Source organism: Mandrillus leucophaeus, unplaced genomic scaffold, assembly GCF_000951045.1.
Source record: "Mandrillus leucophaeus isolate KB7577 unplaced genomic scaffold, Mleu.le_1.0 Scaffold339, whole genome shotgun sequence".
Classification (NCBI taxonomy): domain Eukaryota; kingdom Metazoa; phylum Chordata; class Mammalia; order Primates; family Cercopithecidae; genus Mandrillus; species Mandrillus leucophaeus.
The window spans coordinates 2,499,231-2,522,719 of NW_012103576.1; the positions used below are offsets into that span (position 1 = coordinate 2,499,231).

At 37.8% G+C, this 23,489-nt stretch overlaps 1 protein-coding gene across 3 annotated transcripts in view; it reads left to right on the forward strand.

Moving 5' to 3' along the window:
- ENOX2 (ecto-NOX disulfide-thiol exchanger 2) overlaps positions 1-23,489 on the forward strand; it is a 291,251-nt gene that overhangs the window by 104,549 nt on the left and 163,213 nt on the right. For 2 of the 3 annotated variants that reach the window (XM_011988827.1, XM_011988825.1), the window contains one exon: positions 20,899-21,042. The exons of the other annotated variant lie outside the window; for it this stretch is intronic. Coding sequence is in view for 1 of the 2 variants with exons in the window: in XM_011988825.1 (XP_011844215.1) it covers positions 20,899-21,042 (144 nt within the window). In the remaining variant the exon portion in view is untranslated. The remainder of the gene's footprint in view (positions 1-20,898; positions 21,043-23,489) is intronic. 3 annotated transcript variants of the gene reach the window in all.

A 23,489-nucleotide genomic window follows, 5' to 3' on the forward strand; every position in this document is an offset into this window, starting at 1 on the left:
GGGAATACTTTGTTGCTGATACTATCTTAGACGTTTTCCCTAGGAAGTTATTCCTCTAATTTAGGAATCCTGGACTGTTATTCCCTGCCATTCCACCACATTCAGCTTAAATGTTCCTCCAGACTTGGTAACCGTTTTTCCTTTATTTTTGGCATTATTTGTTGAAAGAACATTTCTGAAAATATGGAAAAGCAGTTTTGAAGTCCAAAAGCTGCCTTGAAACCATCTCTGAGTTGGTGTTTTAGTCTGTTCGGGCTTCTGTAACAAAATACTGAGTAATTTATAAACAGAAATTTATTGCATACAGTTTAGAAGTTGAGAAGTCCAAGATGAAAGTGCCAGCAGATCTGGTATCTGGTGAGGGCTGCTTCATATATGGTACCTTGTATGTGTCCTCACATGGTAGAAGGGACAAACTCCCTCAGGCCCCTTTCATAAGGACACTAATCCCCTTCATGGGGGATGTCAGCCTAATCACCCCTCAAACACCCCATGTCTTAATAACATCACCCTTGGGGGTTAGGTTTCAACCTATGAATTTTGGGTAACAGGGAACACAAACATTCAGACCATAGTTAAGCAGAATGGGCACAGTTTTACCAGGAAGTGTGAGATCTCTGCGAATTGAGATATTAATGGGTTATGCACCAAGGAAGATACCAGGATTCAGAAAATTGAGTTGAGAAATGAATCTGGATCTGGATAAGATAGCTATAACAGGAAGCTTGTTAAAAATTGACATGAATTCTAAAGGTGAGATCACCTTTTTAGTGGTAGGGGACAAAGAGTATTTTTGTGCAGTGGCCCCACTACATTAAGTAATGGGAAGGAAGAGAAGGAAGAAAGCTTTAAAGAAAAACCAGAGAGAAGCCTTTTTGGTGAATGCGATGGAGCAGCTGAAGTCTGGTATCTGCATTGAGAGGGAAGAAGAGATACTAGTGCGTTTGTCAACTACCTCTTATAATGTTCAGGACTCCTACAAAGGTTAATAACATCTTTGGGTGCCCAAGACAAGGGAAATAATGGAGTGTCAAGAAAGGCTACTAACAGTGTTCCAAGTACCAAAGTTTAGACATCACTTCTTGCCCTCATTTCCTATAAACAAGGACTTAGAGACAAACTGCAATTCTGTGGCAGTTCTGTGTTTAAGACACTAAATATAAGTATAGAATGATGGGTCTAAGCAAGAAGGTTAGAGGTTTGAGGTTTAAGTCAAGTTTTGATTATTCAGGAGCTCATTATCTGGTTTGTAGGTTATCCATACCCTTGGTATTCTTTATTCTCCATTCTGCTGCCTCACTTTTGGTAATTTTACTGCTCATTAATTCTTTTACCAGAGGGTGTGCAGGGAAGGAATAGGAGAGTGATGCTTCTATCAGCCAATTTTGCTACCTATTAGTGCTCTGGTGGAGATTCTGATGGGGAAGGAAGCAGAAACTATGGGCCAAAATGAGAGGTTTGGGGTCCATATGAATTTCACTTTTCTTCATGATCTCTATCCTCTGTGAAAAGGTGAATTCATTGTATAGCTTTTGGAAAAAATACAATTCATTTCTTTTTATTTTCAGATCCTTTTATCACAACATTATGCTAGAAAATACACTATACCAAGCAAACTTCTGGCCGTCCCTAGGGAGGGGTATGCTAAAGTATTTGATGTGGCAGTTTCAGTAATATGCTGTGGAATTTTTTCGGTAGTAGTCAGCATTTTTCTTTTTCTTTTGAATTACCTATAACAACTTTTTAATTCATTAACCCTCTTATATATGTTTGACTTCTCCCAAAGTTATTCCAGCTCCTATCTGTAATCCCTTTTGCTAGGATGACTGGGCTGTGTTCCATTTAATTCATTTTTTTTGCTCCAACACTAATTATTTGGGGTTGGTAATTAAGCCACATATGTCACTTTCTGGCTTATTTACAAAGTGCAGATCTAATGCATGTTTTTGAAATGTAAAAGGTTTTAAATATGGGTGAATTGACTTGGATCACTAAGGGCTCTCTTTTGTAGTGGTCCAGGAAGCAATGGAAGTGACATGTATTTTAACAAAACATATGTGTGTAATATAGCCTGTCGTTTACTTACAATGAGGAAGAAAGAAGCCAGAGGCTTAGAAAAATCAGTTAATAAAATCCCAGGTAATCTTGAAGATGAGGCCTAGAAAGATGAAGAAATGCAATTGTGTTTAATAAACTATTTTCAAAACAAAGTATTTAATTCTGTTTTGTAGAATTAAATATTAAATGATAATAAAAATCAGAAGACCCTCTAGGATTTTATAAATTATTCACTTTTAAAAATATTACATGATCCAACAAATATTTTGTACCAAATATGCATAAAGCCCATTTTCTTATATTTTAGAAGGAGTCTAGAAACCACAGAAATGTTCCATAAGTAATACCCATTCATGCCTTCATTCTTTGTGAATAAAAAATGTATCATGGCATAACTGGCTCCATCCTTGCAGAACTACAAGGAATTCTAGTACAGGCAAAATATTTTTACCATTGCTTTTGTTTATTTAAATACTAACTTTTTGAGCTTAATCAATGTGCAGTTTGGAAGGATTACAGTAAGGCCCAGTTTGCTTGAAAGAAGTCTCCAGAATTGCCTGCTTAGTATGATGGTTTCCTCACTTCTTGTTTTTAATAAATCATTTCTAAATAATTAACTAGGCAATAGTACAAACTGAAACAATGGACTTCATGGCTCTTAGTAATTCTTAAAAATGCAACTCTCCTGTTGACTAGGACCCCTAATAAAGAAACCTGATCCCTGGAGTGTGAGTTGGGAGACCAGACTCTGCCACTGGCTTGCTGAGGAACTTTAAACAAGTCACTTTAGCATCTCTGAGCTTTAGAATTCCGTATTTTAACTCTATAATAATGCCTTCTCTGGTCACCTCACAAGGTAGCTGTGAGGTGGATGTGAAGGAGAGTTGAAAAGATAATAGCAGTCTCCGAATACAAATTATTGTTCTTAAAATAATAAAGTCAAGCATTTGTTTAGTCATAGCACTAAATGAATGTTTCTTCTTTTGCAGCTGCTTCATGTTTATCTGCATCTTTTCTGTAAACCCCAACTTCTCACTGTATCAAGTAAGACAATACATTTGGTGATACAGTTCACCTCTATGCCGAAGGGCAGAGGCAACCATTAAAAAAAAATAATAATGTAGCTTGCTAGAGGATATCTGGGAAACAGCAACAGATAAATTGCCATTTTGAGCCAAATCATTTTGTTGACCACAAGGCAGAACAGCAGCAAGCTCAGATGGGAGAACTGTAGTCATTATCCAAAGGTCAGACTTGATAAGCAGACTCTGCTATTTCTTCCTCTAGCTCCCATATGTCTGGAGGGGCATGTGGGCGGCAGGGGGAGCCAGAAATCTCACTGTCAAAAAAGTATTTAAGTGATTTTCTGCAAATATAACTGATTATATCCCGTGTAGAATAACAGTATCCCTGTCTTCAAGGAGTTCATAGTCTAGGGAAGTAAAGCAGCAGCAGGAGCTTCGGGTAGAGTCTACCTTTGACTTGTTGCTTGCCTCAAAGTAGGCATTCTGTAAATGTCATTTGGATGATTGGATGAATGAATGAATGGGTGGACAGATGTGTAATGAATGAACAATGAAATCTGAAAGGTAATTCTTGGAGTTTCTGTTTGGAAAATCAGAGGTGATAACTTAAAAACATTTGACAATGTATCTACTTCCATTAGAAATTTACCTGAAATTCAGATCATGGGTGAGGAATAAGTTTATTATTTTTATTAATTTGTGTAGAAAATAAAACTGAAAATTAAGAATTTCATCTCTTTTATGTAAGGTCATGCTCCAAACGAATTATGATATTAGGAAGTTATGTTATATTGAATAATTTATCATAATATATTTTAAATTAATTTTATTTGTTCCTCATCAAGACATCTTAAAGGTAACATTTACACTTTTTCTTTAATCAGTGGTGAGCCATGGATCAGTAAAAACATTTATCCCAACACAACCCTGCAGGCAACATGGTACAGTAGGAAAGATTTATAGCCCAAAAATCCAGATTCCAGCTCCTCCACAGATTCACATTATAACCTTTTGGAAATACAGAAACTTCTCTGAGCTACAGTTTCCTTATTTCCTAACCAACAACATTAATACCTTTCCCCACCATAGGGATATTGTGGAAGCACTTGCTAAGCCATGTTATTCTAGGATGATGTCAGATATTGTTAAGGCAGTAGTTAGAAATAATGTGCTAGCACACCAAGACTTTGGTTTCTGGCATTCTGGTGTAGAGGGTGGTGTGCAGTCCCTGACCATTGGCCACCACCGCAAGAATATTCAACTTAAAGATAGTTATGTGAAAGATTCCTCAAAGTTGCCATTAAACAAAATGTATTGAACATAGTGGTTGGATAGATTGTAAAGAACCATTGTAGATGCCATTTTGATTGTACTATTCATTTGAAGACATCTCCAGACTTCACTTACATTTGCCAATCCAAATGGTATGTACTATACATTGCTCTGGTTTACAAGAACCGGAATGGAGTTGTTTCACTGATAGGCCCTCATAGCATTTGACAAGCACCAAAGTTATTAGAAGCTTTTCTTTACTAGTAAGAGTAATTGTCACTCTTACTAAATTGTAAAATGACCATTTCAATTTGGAGGATTATTATACTACTAAACACAAATCAATTCACTATCCTCTAAAATGTAACTATGTTTAAGAACAATAGGCAAGCCACAGCTATTCCCTGTGTGCTGGATGAGGTTGTAAATGTGTCACCAAATGTATAAATCAGGTTGTCAGTGAAGCACAATTCTATCTCCAAGAGGGAAGACAATTATTAAGAAGGAGCTTTAAAAAAAAGACATTTTGTAGATATATTAAAATAGAAAACATAAGCTGATTAGGCAAAGTTCCAAAGATTCATTAGTTTATTAAAGTAGATTGAAATGAATGTTGAAGAGATTTAAATAAATTAACCTTTAATGAGTACCCAGGGGCCAAGGAAAAAGAATGACAGAGGATTAGGAGTATTTTGTCTGATTGTTGCATAATGCACGCTGATTAGTTTTTTTTTTGGAATACTCATTGCTGTATAACAATACTAATAAATAAAGAAGCTTAAATTTAAAAACCTCTAGATTGTAATTGTTGTTTGCTCTTATGTGTACACAAATACCATGCTTGGCTTTAATAACAATTCCTATAACATTGGCAGAGAGAGACAGGAATTTTTGTCATTACATCACTGTGTTTTGAAATGTCTCACATGTGAACGTAGCTTTGGTCAATTAGGGTAATTTATTCCTACCATACTGGGCATACTTTTAGCATTTCAGCATTAGACTCTTATTCTGAGTTGCATAATGCTTGTTCTGTAAATAATGTTAATTGATGGCAAGTTACTTAGAAGATATATTGGTATTTAAATATCATTAAAAAAAAAAAACTGTTCTGTGCTTCCTTACATGTTCTGGTTTATAATTAGCAAACTTCTTAAGGAGGCTTTGTTTTTGTAGCAGTGTCGGAAGTACTTTAATTTTTTGGGGGGGTGCCTTAACTGTACTACTATTAAATCATTTACTGCCTGCTAAATAAGTTTTGTGTAGGTGGTACTAAGAAAGCATTCTTCCAGGGTTCTCTCTGCTCTCCCTCTTCTCCTTTTCTGCCCCTATTAATTACTGATTTTATTTCATGCTTTTATGGATGTCTTCCATCTAAGCTTTTCTTTCTTTATCTTAAAGTCAGAGCTGGGAGATCACATGGTTCAACTCATTTTTCAGTTGAGGAAATTGACAAAGAATTACTCACCCAAGGTTACCCTATTATTTGATGGAAGAGCGGAGACCAGAGCCTGTGTTTTTATGGCCTGTTCTTCCACTACATTTGTATTAGTCAGGGTTCTCTAAAGGGAAAGAACTAATAGGGTAAATGTATATATAACGGGGAGTTTATTAAGGAGTATGGACTCACATGGTCACAAGGTGAAGTCCCACAATGGGCCGTCTGCAAGCTAAGGAGCAGGGAAGCCACTCTGAGTCCCAAAACCTGAAAAGTTAGGGAAGTCGACAGTGAAGCCTTCAGTCTGTGGCCAAAGGCCTGAGAGCCCCTGGCCAACCACTGATATGAATCCAAGAGTTTAAAAGCTGAAGAACTTGGAATCTGACATTCAAGGACAGGAAGCATCCAGCACGGGAGAAAGATGAAAAGCAGAAGACTCAGCCACTCTGCTCCTTCCATGTTCTTTCGCCTGCTTTATTCTAGGTCCACTGGCAGCTAATTAGATGGTACCCACCCAGATCGAGGGTGGGTCTGCCTCTCCCAGTCCACTAACTCAAATGTTAATCTCCTTTGGCAACGCCCTCATAGACACACCCAGGAACAATACTTGGTATCCTTCAATCTATTCAAGTTGACACTCAACCATCACAATATTTAACTGTGCCTTTGCATTTTTTATATTTTACCAGATCCTTTCTAAAGTTCAGTGGAATCACTGAGGTGACAGGTGACATCAGCAAACCACATTCAGTGTGATTTTTATCCAGTGGTGTTATAGTTGCAGTGCTTTCCGATATTCTTCATGACATTGTACACATACTGGTATAAATGAATGATTACTTGAGGACAGGGGTGAGTGGCCTGGAGTCCCAAGGGTTATAAGATTCAAAGCCAGTCCCCAAGGGCAACTTGGAATTTTTCTCCTGGAGATTAATAAGAAAACAGACACAATATTTCTGAAGTATTTTATCTGGTTCTTCTAGAAGTAAGGAAAGGAACTTAATCCTGGAATTATACTCTAAGTTTGTTTCCAATATTTCAGTTCTTTGTTTTTCCACTAACCCTTCTAATACTCCTTTTCAAAAGAGAATCTCATTTTTCATAAAAGTATCATAAACTGGACAAGTTGAAGTCTAACATATTTATACCACACAACCAATACATTTCCCTACAGATTGCAGGTACAGAGTAAATTAACTTACCTTATAAGTGTTACCTGCTTTTAACTTTAAAAAATAAAAATGAACTTTGGGCAGTGAATACTCATTTTCTGGCCTTAAATTAGAAAACTATTTAGAACTGTGTTTCTCAATTCTGGCTGCACATTAGAATCACCTGGTGGCTTTTTAAATTTTTATTTATTTATTTATTTATTTATTTATTTTTACTTTTTGTAGAGATGGACATCTTGCTATGTTGCCCAGGCCAGTCTGGAACTCCTGGACTCAAGGGATCATCTTGCTGTGGCTTCCCAAAGTGCTGTTATCACAGGTGTGAGCCACTATGCCTGGCCACCTGGTGGCTTTTAAAAACTAGATGCTTAGCTTCCACCCTGACAAATTTAATGAGAATTTCTGGTGGTGGAGTCCAGGCATTTTTTTAATGTTTATTTTGTTTTTTGTTTTTTTGTTTTTTGTTTGTTTTCAATGCTCCAGGTGAATTTAATATGTAGCCAGGGATAAGACACACTGCCTTAAAGTCTTGATCTCCTCCAGGGACACTCCTGACAAATATATTATGTTGGACACTGGGTTGAGGCAAGCAAGTAGGCTGATTAAAAAACAACACCACACACACACACAGAACATGGGAGCCCTTTTCTGCCTCTCTTTGCTTTGTAGAAAACCAGATTTGGGTCACATGTGTGCCAAAGAAAACAGTTGCCTTTTAAAAGCCCAAAGAAAGGACATTTAAGTACAATTGTTTTTCTGCACTGCTGCTATGTGGTCATCATTGCATCTGCTCAGGAGGCCAAGCTGCTCGGTCAGGTTTTCAAGAGCCTTAGTTCACCTGCTCTTCCATTTTCTCCTTCCCCCATCATCTCAGGCAAGTGGCCAATTTCCAGGAAATTCTGGGCCTGTAAATTTGTCAAGCCTGTAAATTTACTAATCCAAATCTGTCTCCAAAGGACGAGTTTCCCCAAGCCTAACATCGGGGCAGGGCAGGAGAGTCTAAAAAATAATAATGGAACAAACACAATGGAAGATGGAGACAGATTCGATTAGGAAGGGAGTGAAAGTGGAAATGATCTTCCAAATAAGAGTAATACCTTGGCATTGAGACCCATTCCAAGATCCTAGTGACATCAATTGGATTGAGAGAATGTTTTGGTCTTTTCTGATCTCAACTTCTTAAAGGCATTTTTTGGAAAGTTACTATGCTTTTACAGTCTGATTTTGCCTGGTACAATAGTTTCCTCTATTTTTTAATCAGAGAAATTGGCTTGTACTTTTGCTGCCTCTGGAGTGCCTAGAACTCTTAGGTGTTAAGAATCTGTGCAGTGTTTAAGTCCTGCCTCCCACAATGTAATGTAACATGATTTTAACTCTCATACAGTGCTATTTTGTTGCAGAGACACTCTTAAGTTGAAAATGTTCATGGAATTGAATTCGGCTGTGGCGTTCTCTTCAACTCAATCCATCACTTTGCAATCTCCTAGGAGCCCTGATTTGCCCCGTCAATTGTTTGTCACAGAGCATCTTCCTGAAATGAATTTACTTTAAAGTTAAAGATGATTAGAGTGCTTCTTCTCCAGGAGACAATTACATTGCTATATTATTTGGCAGGGAGAAAAACAACATAGCATTAATTTTTGAAACCTTTCTTTGAGTATTGTTAAAAGGAGAATTGTTAGCTTAATCCAACAGACTATAATAACAAAAAGAATACTGTTATTAAAATGTTAATATTTTCTAATAAAAATTTAAGGAGTTGTTTGGGAGGAGGGAAGGGAGAAGGATGAAAGGAGAAAGCAAAGGAATCTATTAAGTATTCCTGACCTTGAAAAACACTTTTGTCTTTTGTCAGTGAATGCTATAGACAAAATAAACCAAGTCTGAGACCTATTTTGAAAATACTGTTCCCCATCTTTATCCCAATACTGTGTTATTCTGCCTCTTAGACAATTATACTCTTTTTCTGAATGAATTGATATCTTTTGACAAGCTTTGTTAAGAATACCTAGTAAAGGTCAAGTGTAAGCCATTTACTGCTGTTTCCTGGCAGCCTTTATGCCATGGTAAATAGAGATTGGAAGCAGTTTTATTTTTGAGCATGGATTTATGGATATGCTTCCATTGGATTGTGTTTTTTCTCATACTGAAACCCACAAATGTTGCAGGATTTTCGGGACTCTGGCTTAAGAATTTTTTCGTGGAGTCATCTCGGACTCCTCTCTTCTCCTCAACTCCAAGATCCAATTATACATGAAATCCAGATGATTATATTTCCTGAATATCTCTGAAATCCATTCATTTCTTTTCATCCCACTGCCACTGTCTGAGTTCATGTGACTGTCATCTCTTCATTGTATCATTATGGTTTTCTTCTAACTGGTCTCTCTGCCTCCGGTGTCTTCTCACCTCCAGTGCATCCTTCATCATGCCATATGAGTGATCTTTCTAAGGCACAAATCAGATGGTGACAGCCCCCTACCCAGAACACACACACACACATGCACACACACACAAATATTAGAATGAACTCTAAGATCCTACAATAAGTGGTCTGATAAGGCTCTGTGTACTCCTGTGAAGAAAGCTTTTGGGAGTTAGGTAAAACTTCACAGAAGAGGTGACATTTGAGCAGAGTTTTGAAGGATGAATAAAAGTTCTCCAGGTGGAAAAAGGAAAAGTTATATGTCAATCTGAGGAGATGGTATGTACAGAAGCACACAGACATGACAGGGCTTAGCATGTTTGAGAAATTTTGAGAATTTTGGCATGAATGAAGCAAAGGGTACTTAGGGGAATTGGCAAGAGCTGAAGCTGGTACAATAATTTGGGTCAGATTTTCTTTGTATGTATCTGCCTTTCTTTCTGCTTGTTGTCTTCTTGAGGAAAAAAGACTATCTTATTGAGTCCTAAAATTCTCAAGCCTTACATACTGTCAAGGCACCCAGAACTGTTTGAATGAATTGGACAAATAAAGAGACAGACTATCAGTAATATTAATTTATTGGTTTGTTTATTCCTATATGTATTGAATGCCTCAATTGAAATCCAGACTGGAGCAAAATTAAGATTCTACTTATTTTTTTATACAATAGCAATGGTAGGAGTTGTTTCAGACACAGATTAGTTATTTTTTGCAGGCTTTCTCCTTTACAGTCATGCTGTCTTCTCAAGGAGCAGATTGTAGTTTTCCTAGTAGTAGGTTTGACTTCAGCTTAGGCAGGGACTTCTCTAAAGGAGTTAATCACTTGTCAACACCTTGTATTGATACTCCTAGGAGGAACTGTTACAGGAAAAATATGGATCTTTAAAGATGCATTAACATATTACAAGAACCTCTGTTTGCTCCTGTGTGTTTAATTTCATAGCCAACAGCAAGGGTTATTTCTCATACATTCTTGAAAAATTAGCCCAAATGGGGCTAAAAGATTAGGAATGCAGAAAGCGTAATTCCAGAACATTAGTGACACAGCATAGCAAAATTAACAGGGTGGGAACAAGGAGGGAGGATAAAAATTTTGAATATGTAAATTAAGATTGACCATATTTATGTAGTTCTATCTTTAGGGAATGCTAAATCACAAACTCATCATTGGTTAATTAGAAGGTAATTAAAATTGTAGCATAGTGATTGGATAAATAGTTAATGAAGGCTGAATAAACAAAGAAAGGAAATCTGGTGAAATTAGTGTGTACATTTTGGGAAAAGCAAAGATACAAATGTTATTCATGCAGTGCATCAGTCTTAAAGGATACCAATATCCTTCTAGCATTAATTGATAAAATTAACTCTCCAAAGACCAAAAGACCAGCTCTCACTCTCTCCTTCAAAACATCTTACACTAAAATACAGATTTATTTGACAGCAACTTCAATTTTCATTCACTCACAGCGTGTGAAATTATTTTGCTGAACCTTGTTTACAACTTATTTACAGGCATCTTAATAATCTATTAGCAGAAATTCGTGTTCTCTGTGTGTAGTAACTGTTCCTACTGAAAGAGCTGGCTCAGCCTAGGCTCCTGACCAGATCTGGCTGACAAGCTAGTTTTCAAAACCAGTGGAATGGTTTCTGCAGGGAGAACTGTGCTTGCTTTTGATAATTGCCTCAGCTTTATGAAATCAATCAGCCTGAAGGGAAGACCTCATTACAGATCTGACAAGATAGACTCCAGTTTCAATACTAGAACAACTCTCTGTCCTCAGGCTCTGAAATCTGCAATTATTTATTTTATTTAGACAGAGACAACCATAATAGAGTACCTCTGGGCACATTCTCAGGGAAGTAGTCAACAGATAACCTAATGGTCAGTGTGTTAGGAACCTGCCCTTTTCCTGTCACTCAGGTGGAAAATTGGTCAACAGGAATTACAACATGGCCTAGAGCCAGCTCAAAGCAGGCACTGATGAATCACTATCTTTCCAATCCCCTACCCCCAAAGATGTGGAGAGAAAGGGTAGCTGCTGTAACTGTTCCCAGGGCTAAACCACAGCAAAGTAAGGCTTTCTCTTCTCAGTTCCTCTGAAGACTGCCAGACAGACTTTATTCTAAGGAAAATGATAGATCACCCATCTACCATCTGTCACTTTGAACTGTTCTATCAAATCAACATTTTTTTGAACTTTGTTTTCAATGAGGAATGTGATTTTGCTGTGTTTCCCAAGCCTTAAATTGGACAGGGGAAAAAAGTCCTGAAGTGTTCTTCTTCTTGAAGTTGGATATATGTATTTTGCTTTTCTGCTCACGGAACACAAACACCTTAACAGATTTAGTTCAAACTTTTCTCGAATAATTCACCCTTTACCAGGCCTGGGAGATGTCAACCCCACAGGAAAAACACAGAGAACATTCCGAGTATAGGAAAATATGGATTTAGAGAGAAATGATACTTCTCTAGTCCAGCTGTAGTGTCACTGCTAGAGTGTTCTGATAGTACCAGATGGAACAGAGCATTCCTGAAAGATTTGGGAGGAAACATTTCCATTGTTAGGGGGAAATGTGGTTCTTTCATGTTGGAAAGTTCAAGATAGTGATGAATATGGTCTCCTAACAGAGTCCAAGCAAAGAGCAATCACTGACTACTCCCAGCATTATTTATTCATGATTTACTTTAATGGCTTTGTGTTATTAAGAAAAAGTAGGTTAGAAGACGAATACAAAGCTAACATCTTCCAAGCTGTAAATAGACTGTAGCCTGGAGGCCAAAGGATCCACACTACTCAAATGTTCTTATTCCATTTTTGAGGCAAATTTATATAAACCCCCCATTGGGTTAGAAGGGTGTTAACATTTGTTTAGTGTCCAACATGTGCTAGACCTTAAACAAACAATCCCTTATTGAATTTTCCTCACTTTGCTGTAAGGGGGGCATTATCATCCCCATTTTACAATGCAGAAACAGTCTGAGAGAGATCAAGTGACCTGTTTTATACACCTTGTAAGTGGCACACCTAGTAAGTTGCAGATGTGGCTTTGAATGCAGATCTAACTCTAGAGCAGCACTGTCCAGCAGAAGTTTCTGGGATGATTGAAATGTTCTATAGCTATGCTGTCCAATACAGCAGCCACTACCTACATGTAACTATTGAGCACTTGAAATGTGACTAGTGCAACTGAGCAACTGAACTTTTCATTTTTTTCTTTCTTTTTTTTTCTTTCTTTTTTTTTTCTTTTTTTCCTGAGATGGAGCCTTGCTCTGTCAGCCCAGGCTGGAATGCAGTGGTGCGATCTCAGCTCACTGCAACCTCCGCCACCCGGGTTCAAGTGATTCTCCTGCCTCAGCCTCCTAAGTAGCTGGGATTACAGGCGCCCGCCACCACGCCCGGCTATTTTTTGTATTTTTAGTACAGACAGGGTTTCACCATGTTGGTCAGGGTAGTCTTGAATTCCCGACCTCATGATCCACCCGCCTTGGCCTCCCAAAGTGTTGGAATTACAGGCATGAGCCACCACACCCGGCCTGAACTTTTCATTTTATTCCATTTTAATTAATTTAAAGAGCTACATATGGCTAGCGGCTACTGTATTGGATAGTTCATCTCCAGAGATTGCCTTTTCTTTTTCTAAAATGTTTAAGTTTAGCAGTACATGTGTAGGTTTGTTACAGGGGTAAACATGTCATGGGAGTTTGTTGTACAGATTATTTCATTACTCAAGTATTAAGCATAGTACCCTTTAGTTGTTTGTCTTGATTCTCTCCCTCCTTCTATCCTCCACCCTCAAGTAAGCCCCATTATCTGTTGTTCCCCTCTATGTATCCATGCGTTCTCATCATTTAGCTTCCACTTATAACTGAGAACATACGGTATTTGGTTTTCTGTTCCTGTGTGAGTTTGCTAAGGATAATGGCCTCTAGCTCCATCCATGTTCCTGCAAAGGACATGATCTCATTATTTTTTATGACTGCATAGTTTTCCATGGTGTATGTGTACCACATATCAAAGACATGGAATCAACTTAAATGCCCATCAGTGGTAGACTGGCTAGAGATTGCCTTTTCTTAACTGTAGTTTGTAAAATGGGACATGTAACCTGATGTATATTGAACAATTAACAGAAGATCCATTTATGGGATCTCTTTTAAGGGTCTTAGTCAGTGGAAGGTCTGTTTTGCCCCTCAGAAAGAGAATGAAATTATGCAGGTACAAGATTGGGAGTGGAGCGTGTGATTGTCTACCACCACTCCCCAGGCTTCAGGAATCCTAACATGAAGAAGATACCAGGAATGCTGAAGGAACCCATAAACCTTACTTCCTTCTTCCTTTCATGACAGCTCCAGCAGCAGGTCAGCTGGTGCCTGGGATGGGAAACACAACTACAGATACACCTTGACTTATTATGTAGTTACATCCCAATAAACCCATTGAAAATTGAAAATATCATAAGTCAAAAATTTGTGACTGGGAGCTGCAGCTGGCTGCTACTGCTCAGCATGGTAAGAGAAGTATGGTTTCTACTGAATGTCTATCACTTTCACATCATAAAGTTGAAAAATCATAAGTTGAACCATCGTAAGTCAGAGACCATCCATGCTATATCCCAAATTGTAGCTGAGTTCAGTTCAATACTCATTTCTGGAGTGCTTACCATATAGTACAAGGCACTGTGCCACATCTTGGTGGAGGAGAGACTAAAAAATGACTGAGGCATAAAGTCTGTCCTCAAGGAGTTTACCACTAAGTGGGAGTGGGGTAAGGCAGGAGGAAAGGTAGGCTAAGACAGAATACCCAAAGAACTGTAACACAAGGCATGTTCTAAAAGGCTCAGGAAAAGTATAGGCTAACATTCAAGGAGAGTCAGAATAGTATTTTATAATTGAAAAAGCCTGAGGCCAGGCACTGCGGCTCATGCCTGTAATCCCAGCACTTAAGGGAGACAGAGGCAGAAGGATAGCTTGAGCCCAGGAATTACCTGCCTAGGCAACATAGTGAGACCCTATTCACCACAAAAAGCAAAAACAAAAAGCCTGAATTCCTTGTGTGACCTTGGGAAATTTACTTCAACTCTGTAAGTTTCCCATTCCTTGCTGTAAAATAAGAATAATAATTAGAAAATAAAATAAAGGGATAATGTTTGTAAGCGAACACATTCTAAACAACCAATGAATAGTAGTTCCCCTGATGGGTAGTTCCCCTCTCTGTTGCTGTGTATGTATTGGTTTGGGTAGAGGTAAATAAGGAAAGACACCATGAAGGAAATAGCATCTGAGATAAACCCTAAAGGAAGGACGATATTTTAAACATTGAAAATTAAGAAGCAGGTGGAGGAGCAGTGTGAGCCAAAGGTGTGGAGGTAGGAAAGTACTGGATGGATTCAGTGAATGCTGTAGTCCCATTTTGCTTGAGTGCCAGCCCTTTTGACTCAAAGTGTGATTCCCACACCAGCAGGATTAGCATCATCTGGGAACTTATAAAAGCAGACCACAACTCAGATTTACTAAATTAGAATCTGGACTTTTACAAGCTCCTCAGGGAACACATGTCCACATTAAAAAGTTTGAGAAGTATTGGGGTAGAGTATAAGCTGGAGCATAGTGGGAGACAAGGCCTGAAATGGATGCGGCCTTGTTATGAGAGACTTTAGTGCCGTGATCAAGTAGTTTGGGGAGTCATTAAAAGTTGCTGAAGGATCACTGCCAATGAAAATTGGTCTATGACCTGTATCCCACCTTGAAAATGGCGACTTAAAGGTAAATTAGGCTTTGAAAGTTTGTGTACCACCATTCAAGCAAGCCCCTTAGTGCTTCCAAAAAGGACTTTTCCCTTTTCTTTCTCACTTCTTCCTCATTACCTTTACTTACCCATTAATTGTAACTCATACAATTACCCTTGCTTCAGCTAAACCGGTTAGAATATTGAACTCATGAAATTGACAAAGTAGGTTTCATTTGTTTGACATCAGTTAAGACCTGGCACTGTTCAGTTGTTTTGGCTGCTAAGCCCTGTGGCCGAAGAGTAATATTGCAGTCCAGCTCCTTTAGACATTGTAAATATTTCCTCAGAAGTAGCAGGTGGAATGGCTGGGTAGTGAGAGCTACAAATGTGGAGTCAGAGGTTTTGATGCCTAGACTGAGGAAGCAGGAAGGGTGAATGAAAGTGAGGAGGAGCCTCCAGAGATGGATAAATCCTACAAAAGCACCTGGCAGAACATTAAGGGCCTGGCCATTATCTTAATCCCTTATTTCTCCAAAAGTTTTGAATTGAAAACTAATTTGGAGACCCTCATCTCCCAACATGGAGTCCCATATCCGATTTGAAATTGAAGTCATTTGGAAAATAAGAATTAGGTTATAGAAATTTGTTTTATAGACAAATTAGCTAGACTGTTCTTATTGCCAAGTACTGATATTTATTTTTTCAACATCAATTTCTGTGTTGAGATTGTTGCCTTAATTTGAATTTATCAGATTTCTCAAGATTTTAGCCATTTTCTTTTAAAGCAAACTAATCCAGGGTGGAATTGTGTTTCTTTTTGCTAGGGTTATACAGTTTCTGAGCCACAGCTGCCGATAAAAAGTAGCATACACTCACAGGGTCACATTTTGGTATTACAACCTGGGGCAATCATTAAAAGTGTTAGATTGCATCATGAAGGCTGGTCCTAATTTGACCTGATAGTGGACAGCTATGTAAAGTGAATTGTGACAGTAACTGTTACAGCAGCTGGGCACAAAGAGATTATTGATCTTCTCACACAAGAATCATGAAAATTCTTTAGTGCTTTCCTCAAAGCCCACGAATCATTTGCATCTGTATGGCAGACATAACATTGCGTGTGAACTCCTTGACCTGCAGATTGGAGTATTCACTGAGAATCACACTTCATTCTGAGATGTTTAACCCCCTAGTTCCATTAGATGAGAAGTGTCATTCTCTAAGGAACCCCACCCCCACCCTTTCCCAATATACATACTTTCTAAAGCAGCCTTATATGTGTTATGGAGTCAGATAATCAGCATTTCAACATGACATGAAATAACAGCTGGTCAGCTGTCTACACCAGTCACCTTGGTTTTAGATGAGATTACGTTACCACATGGATTTGTTTATTGTGAACATAAGATACAGAAATGGTAGAAATCTGTAACACCCGTGTTTATTACCTGTTTGTCTTTATTTTAACAATTTGTGCTTCCCTTTGGACAAACCGTAAATTTTGTGGGCTGGAGGAATGAGGAGATGTGAGGAAAACAAATGAACGAAGTAAGAGGTTTTATTAAATTTATCCTCAGAAATAAAAGGGCAAGTACTGTGAGGAATGCATAAGACTTTGAACAATTTCTGACTTTGTTAGTTATCTGTTACTCTCTCATTTGTTTTTCTTACAGTGATTATCAGTAGAAACCTTTAAAAGTTAGACATCTTATGTCTTCATTTTAGGTAAGATAAGCAAGAAGCTGTTTTAGGGAAATAAAAGGAACTCCCAAAATAGAGTAGGTCGTAGTTTTTAAAAGCAAGCTGAATGCCTAGAAGCCCAGCAAGGAATGGGTCCCAGGCTAAGAAGTGCCCCTGGATTTAGGCCTGTCAGGAATTCTATTGATAAAATTCCTGTCTTGCATAGAAGAATGAACTAGATAACCTCAAAACTTTCTTCCAAATCTGATATTTTTCAGTTTCATCATATCTAGAAAAAATGGTAGAAATTGCTTCCATAAGAGATTTAAAGATAAATTCTGTAGTTTGGGTGAGGATTACAATATGGTAATTGCCAATATTTTTACATTTATGTCGTAATTGAAATTTCAGCAATAAGAATTCTTGGAATTAAAGTGGTGGTTTTCTTTTTTAATATTTAATCATTTTAATGGGGCTAGTTTACTTAAAATGGCATGTGACCTGGGTCATGTATACATGACACAAAAAAGACCCTTTAAATACCTGTTGGTTTATTTGGTGCTGTCTTATGGAAGGAATGAAGCAAAACAGTAAAAGTAGCTAGGAAGCACTGGTGTTGTAGGATTTTGCTGTCTCTATCATCCTTGCTCTTGAACTACAGATCTTTGGAGACTGTATTGGGTATTGGATTATATAAAATATGGGTTTGTGTTCAGCGAGTCAGCTTACTGAGTGAGATGTCCCCCCTCCATATGAGATCTTTCTCTATAAAAAAATGAGGCCTGAAATGTTGGACTGAATTGTCATGATTTTCACATATCTGGATCATATATGAGGTGGATACACAGGAAGTACTTGAAATCTCAGTCTTATTTGGTGCCAGAAATCTGTACATTAGTGTGATTAATAAAATGCCTATATCCCTAAGGTTACCATATGGGTCTAAAGAAAGGGCAAGCATAATTATAATAAGATGTCTATGACTGAACACCTTTAACTCATTAGATTTTTTTCCCCTGGATTCCTTCAACTTTTAGAAAAAGGTACAAACAGGAATGAAAAGGTTCAATGAAGAAAGCAGGATCAGGGCAGATTCAGAACAATCTCCTCACATTGCACATCAGTAACTAGAAATTAAAAATGGAAATTCAATATTATAATAGTAGTAGTTAATACTTATTGAACATCTACTGTGTGCCAGATGTTATGTTGAATGTTCTACATATATAATCTCATTTAATATTTTTAGCAGTCTTGTGAGTTAGGTACTCTTATTAACATCCTTTTGCAAATTGTGGCTCCGAAGATCCGGAAAATCCTCAGTCATCTACTTAATAAGTCAGGGAAATGGACTAATATATTATTCTGTACATTTATCAAATGCAAAACAAAAATAAGAAGTTTTTCTCATTAACCATCATTAATCGGAACCTCCTAATCCCTGAACATTCCTTTTCATCAGCATTTTACCATTCTGCAGTATAGTACTGAAATGACGGAGATGCATTTAGAATCTAATTATTTTAAGTAATGTTTATATAATCAGCATCAGAACTTTTAAGTTATAGCATTAATTCTTGATTATCAGCTGTCAGGTCTTTGATTACATGGGTTAAAAGACTGAGTCATCTACCCCCATCCAATTAAGGATTAATTCATTTGGGTGCTCAAGATATGGTGCTAGGCACCAAGAATACAATTATGGGAGGGAGGGAGAGAGGGAAGTTTCCTTTTTAGAAGAGCTTTCAAGTTTATAGGGGAAAAGTTTGTTTTAATTCACTTCGCATAATATAATTCTCATAAATATGTATTTGTTTATCTTTGCCACAGCCTTAGTTGTGTTATCACTCTCCGTTATACATTATGAAACCAAGACTAAGAGAGACTACATGACTTGCCAAAAGCTATCACTTAGTAAAGGATAACCAGGATTTGAATCTCTGTCTGTCAGGATCTTTCCACTATGCCATTCTATCTTCCATGGAACTTGTTTTGATCAGTATATTGCAGAAATTCCAAGAAAAGTTTTGGACTAGTATATTAATCATATTTGACTCTGAGACTAATTAGGTACAAGAAGAATCTTCATTTGTAAATGGAATAAATATCCAGTCTTCTTTTTAAATAGTCTTGGTCATGATCTCAATTTTTTTTAGTACATAGCAATTGATGTTTGTTTCTTTAGTTCTAGTCATTGTAGGGATTTAATAGAACATGTATATGATGCAGTGAACAGTTCACTGAAGATCCAGAAGCAAGTTTTATTCTTTCACTTAGTTACTCACATGATGTAAGGAAGAATGTTTGACAAGTCCCAGAAGACATTTAATGGAGGTGATCCAAGTGGAGTCTGATTGCTGAAAAACAGTACTTGTTATGTGGGCTGAAAACATTAACAAGAGGATACTCTTTATTATAAATAATAATTTATGTCATTTCTTTTTTTTTTTTTTGAGATGGAGTTTCGCTCTTGTTGCCCAGGCTAGAGCACAATGGCGTGATCTCAGCTCACCGCAACCTCCGCCTACTGGGTGCAAGCGATTCTCCTGCCTCAGCCTCCCAAGTAGCTGGGATTACAGGCATGCGCCACCACGCCCAGCTCATTTTGTATTTTTAGTAGAGACGAGGTTTCTCCATGTTGGTCAGGCTGGTCTCGAACTCCCGACCTCAGGTGATCTGCCTGCCTCGGCCTCCCAAAGTGCTGGGATTACAGACGTGAGCCACCATGCCAGCTCATTAGAATCTTAGCATTCATTTTATTGAAACTTGATTGACCTTTAGCTGACTGGATTTCAAGGTTTTTTTTTTTTTTTTTTTTTTTTTTTGACAATTTACAACATTACCTCAAGAATTGTACAGCTATGGGCCATAGAAAATTTGGGAGTCAAAGCATGAGCTATGGACTGGGCATGGTGGTTCACGCTTGTAATCCCAGCACTTTGGGAGGCCGAGGTGGGTGGATCACCTGAGGTAAGGAGTTTAAGACCAGCCTGGCCAACATGGCAAAACCTCGTCTGTACTAAAAATACAAAAATTAGCCATGCATGGTGGCACATGCCTGTAATCCCAGCTACTAGGGGGGCTGAGGCAGGATGATCGCTTGAACCCGGTAGGCAGAGGTTGCAGTGAGCCAAGATCGGCACACCACTACACTCCAGCAAGAGACCATCTCCAAAAAAAAAAAAAAAAAAGAGTTCGCTCTTTCAGGCCAACTTGATTTCCCCCTCTTTGATAGGATTAGAGAACCAGTGGAGAAAAGGCTTACAGGAGATGTCTTAACTTTGGGCTTTAAAAAAGCTTTTGATTTCACATTTCATGAAGTTTAATTGAAACACTTGAAATTCCAGGTGCTGCTGCCAGAGGAGTAAGAACTGTCTCTGCTTGCCCCTGATTGAACCGTGTAAGACTTGGAGAGTAGAAAATACCTTTCGCCATTTTATATGGTGCAGCAGTGACGAGTAAAGTGATCATGCTTCTAATATTATTTGAAGAGAACGAGATTAACGTTACCGAAATCTAGGTCATAACTCCCCATTGCTCCAGCTACTAAATAACCCCCTTGCAATTTCTATATATTTGTTTCCTTTTCTCATTTGCCATGGAGTTATGGTTTTGTGATTTTAGAGACCCCTGTATTACTGTCAGAAGTGACTTTGACACAGGATAGTCTGATGATTATATCTGCATCAGTTCAACATACCTTGTAATGAAAGAATGGTAAAATGTCAGGAGATAATCCAAGGAATGCAAAGCCAAGCTTTTTACAAGGAACAGTGGGTCCAACCATAGTCACATTTAATGAGGGTCCTATCTCCTTAAGGGAGGAAGTAGAAGACAGTTGCTAGCTTATGGCTAAAAATGTTAAGTTGCCACAGAAACAGGAGGGATCTTACAAATGACAGAGCCACAGTCTTATATTTTAATTCTGTACTTACCAAAAAGATCTGTAAAAATTACAGAAGGTCTTTAAGGAATTCACCTGTTTCTCCTACGCTCTTAAGATTTAAAAGGTTTTCCACTAGTGGCTCATATAATAAAATCTGGAGACGATCCCAGTCCTTAATGGAGTCTGGACTTTGGCTTTCTTTTTCTTCTTTAGGATTGAACCAGCTGCCCTTTGACCCTGCCAACAACAACGAGCCCCTGCAGTTTGGTAGTGCCAGTGGCCCTCTGGTCACAGAAGGCCTCATTGAGAATGGAGGGGAATCAAGCAAGAAAAGAAAGAGAACAAATACTCCTTCAGGTAAGCTAGGTGATAATGCACTGTCTTAAGCCAGTGCCAGAGTCAACATTTTCCCAGAGCCTAGTATGTGGCAGGTCACATACTATGCTAGGGTTTGTAGGAACTAAAGAAATGAGAAAGAGTCCCCTGTCCTCATGCAATTCATTATGGGATTGAAGGAGGGAAAAGCACATACACGAATAACTCTGATAATTAGATAGAGTATCATCAGTGCTGTGGCAAATGTGTAAAGGGCGAAAAACCGATGAGAGCATAAATGAGGAAGAGTTTAATTCTGCCTTAGGGATTATAGAATACTTCATCGCAGAAGTGCCATTTTTAGCTCATCCTTGAAGAATGGGTAGGCTTGAGACAAGAGATGAGTAAAGAGCATCGATTTAGGTAGAAAGAATTGCGTGAGTGAATGGTTTCACTATGCATTCGTCTTTGTATGTACATGTGGCAGGCCATCCTCACTTTTGCTTCTAATACAGATAACTGCATATATTTGCATCTGCCCACCTCTACCCCTGTTCCCCTCAATACCCACTATGCCTACATATGTTTTATGCCGTTATAATTCTCTTAGAACAGTTGGCAAACAGATTCTTCTAAACCCTCTATAACAGCCCAACTGAGCTTTTAGCCTCCCTTGCAATTTCTCCTACCCCAATCCCTCATGTCCCATTGGCCTATTCTCATCTTAATGTTTCTTTTCTTTTTTTTTCCAAAAGGAGTGAGGAAACAATAGGGGAGCCAAATCTTAACTGATCATTTGATATTTTATAATTTTATCTCTTTGCATGGTTATTCATTTGGAAGTAGAATCTGTAGTATACAGAAACATCTGAGATTTGGGGATGGGCATAACAGACATGTTCATCATTTTTTCTTTGTTTTGTTTTTTATTATTACTTTTTACTTTCAGCTTATGAAATGGAGCATGTTTACAAACGTATCATTTCTGACTCTTAGATCACAGATCGCTGCTTATAAATAATTTGTTAAATATGAGTTTGGAAAATAAAAATGCAGTAAAACATTAGTTATATGTAGCCCTCAAGAAATAAGTGATTCTTAGAGAGCTCTATTTTCTGGAGCATGGAAAGGCATGGTGTATAGCCAAGGAACTGGCCTGAGTTCTAATCCTGGTTTTATCTCTTTCTGTGGCCTGGAGTTATTTGCTTAACCTCTCTGAGTTTCACTTTCTTCAACTGTAAAGTAAAAGTGATACTAAAGCCTATGTCTTAGGATTTGTTATGACAGTTAGTCGAAATGATGTAGGTAAAGTGCTTAGCATGGTGTCTGCAAACAGTAATCACTTAATAAATGTTGCTATTTTATTAGCATTATTATATGATATTATAAATGTCATGTTTTAAATCATCAATGTGTTTCACATTTTTAGGCTCAGCATTATGAGTATAAACCACATGTGTGTATGTGTATAAACTCATCTGTCTTTTAAAGACATGTATTCAATATAATTTAAACTTTGCTTGATCATTTAGGGGCATAATTCCTGTCATTAGTTATTGTACTGCACTCTAATACTTTTAAATTTTTAAGGATTTACTAAAGAATATAGGTTTTTTACCTCTACACTAAATTGTTCTACGCCACGGTGGTCTTTTAGTTATTATAGCCACGTTTTACACATGTCCTGTCTCCTTTCTGCAGCCTACAGTCACTTTTTATTCCTCTCAGTGTCCCTTCATGTAGCAGCCCTTTTTCTCCTTCTACTGAATTAAGAACAACAACAACAACAAAACCCAGCCAGCTCTCCAAGCTGATGTGCCAGATTAGTATAAGTAAAAGTTAAATCAGCTCTAAGTGGAACCTGCCACGGATAGAGTGCACAGGATTTAGAACATCAACTTTAAGACATGTCTTTTGGCTCTGAGACCTTTATGATCACCTACTAGTTTTTCCATTGTATTCATGTTAAGTGATGTGCGAGTTTAGGGTAATACCTCCTGAACTGCAGTTAACTCATGAGGGTGGGGAAAGGGAGTATGTATTAATCTGAATTGTGAATTAACTTTAAAGAATTGCAGTTTTATTTCTAATGAGCATATTCAGTGAGAGCAAAGTAACTTGCAGATATAGGATTTTAACAGTAGATTATGCTAATCTATAATTAGCAGAACAATTTGCATTCAAATAATGAATATGCTGAAGTTCTTAAAAAACGGTATGTTCTTTAAAATAGGTGAAATAAGCCCCTGGCAGGCTAAATTAGCTCCCTTGAAATCTTGTTCACACTATTTGCTTAGAGAACCTTTTCTTTGTTAGTAGGACAAAGGTAACTCCAACCCAGGTTAAATTACCACAAATTCCAAATTAACGTAGTCCAAATTAATGAGATTTTAGTATACAAGGAGTCTTTTATAATTGTTCAGCAGCAATCTTGTGATATTGTAAATAGACAGATAGCTTTATAATATTATTTTCTTCCTCTGCAGTAC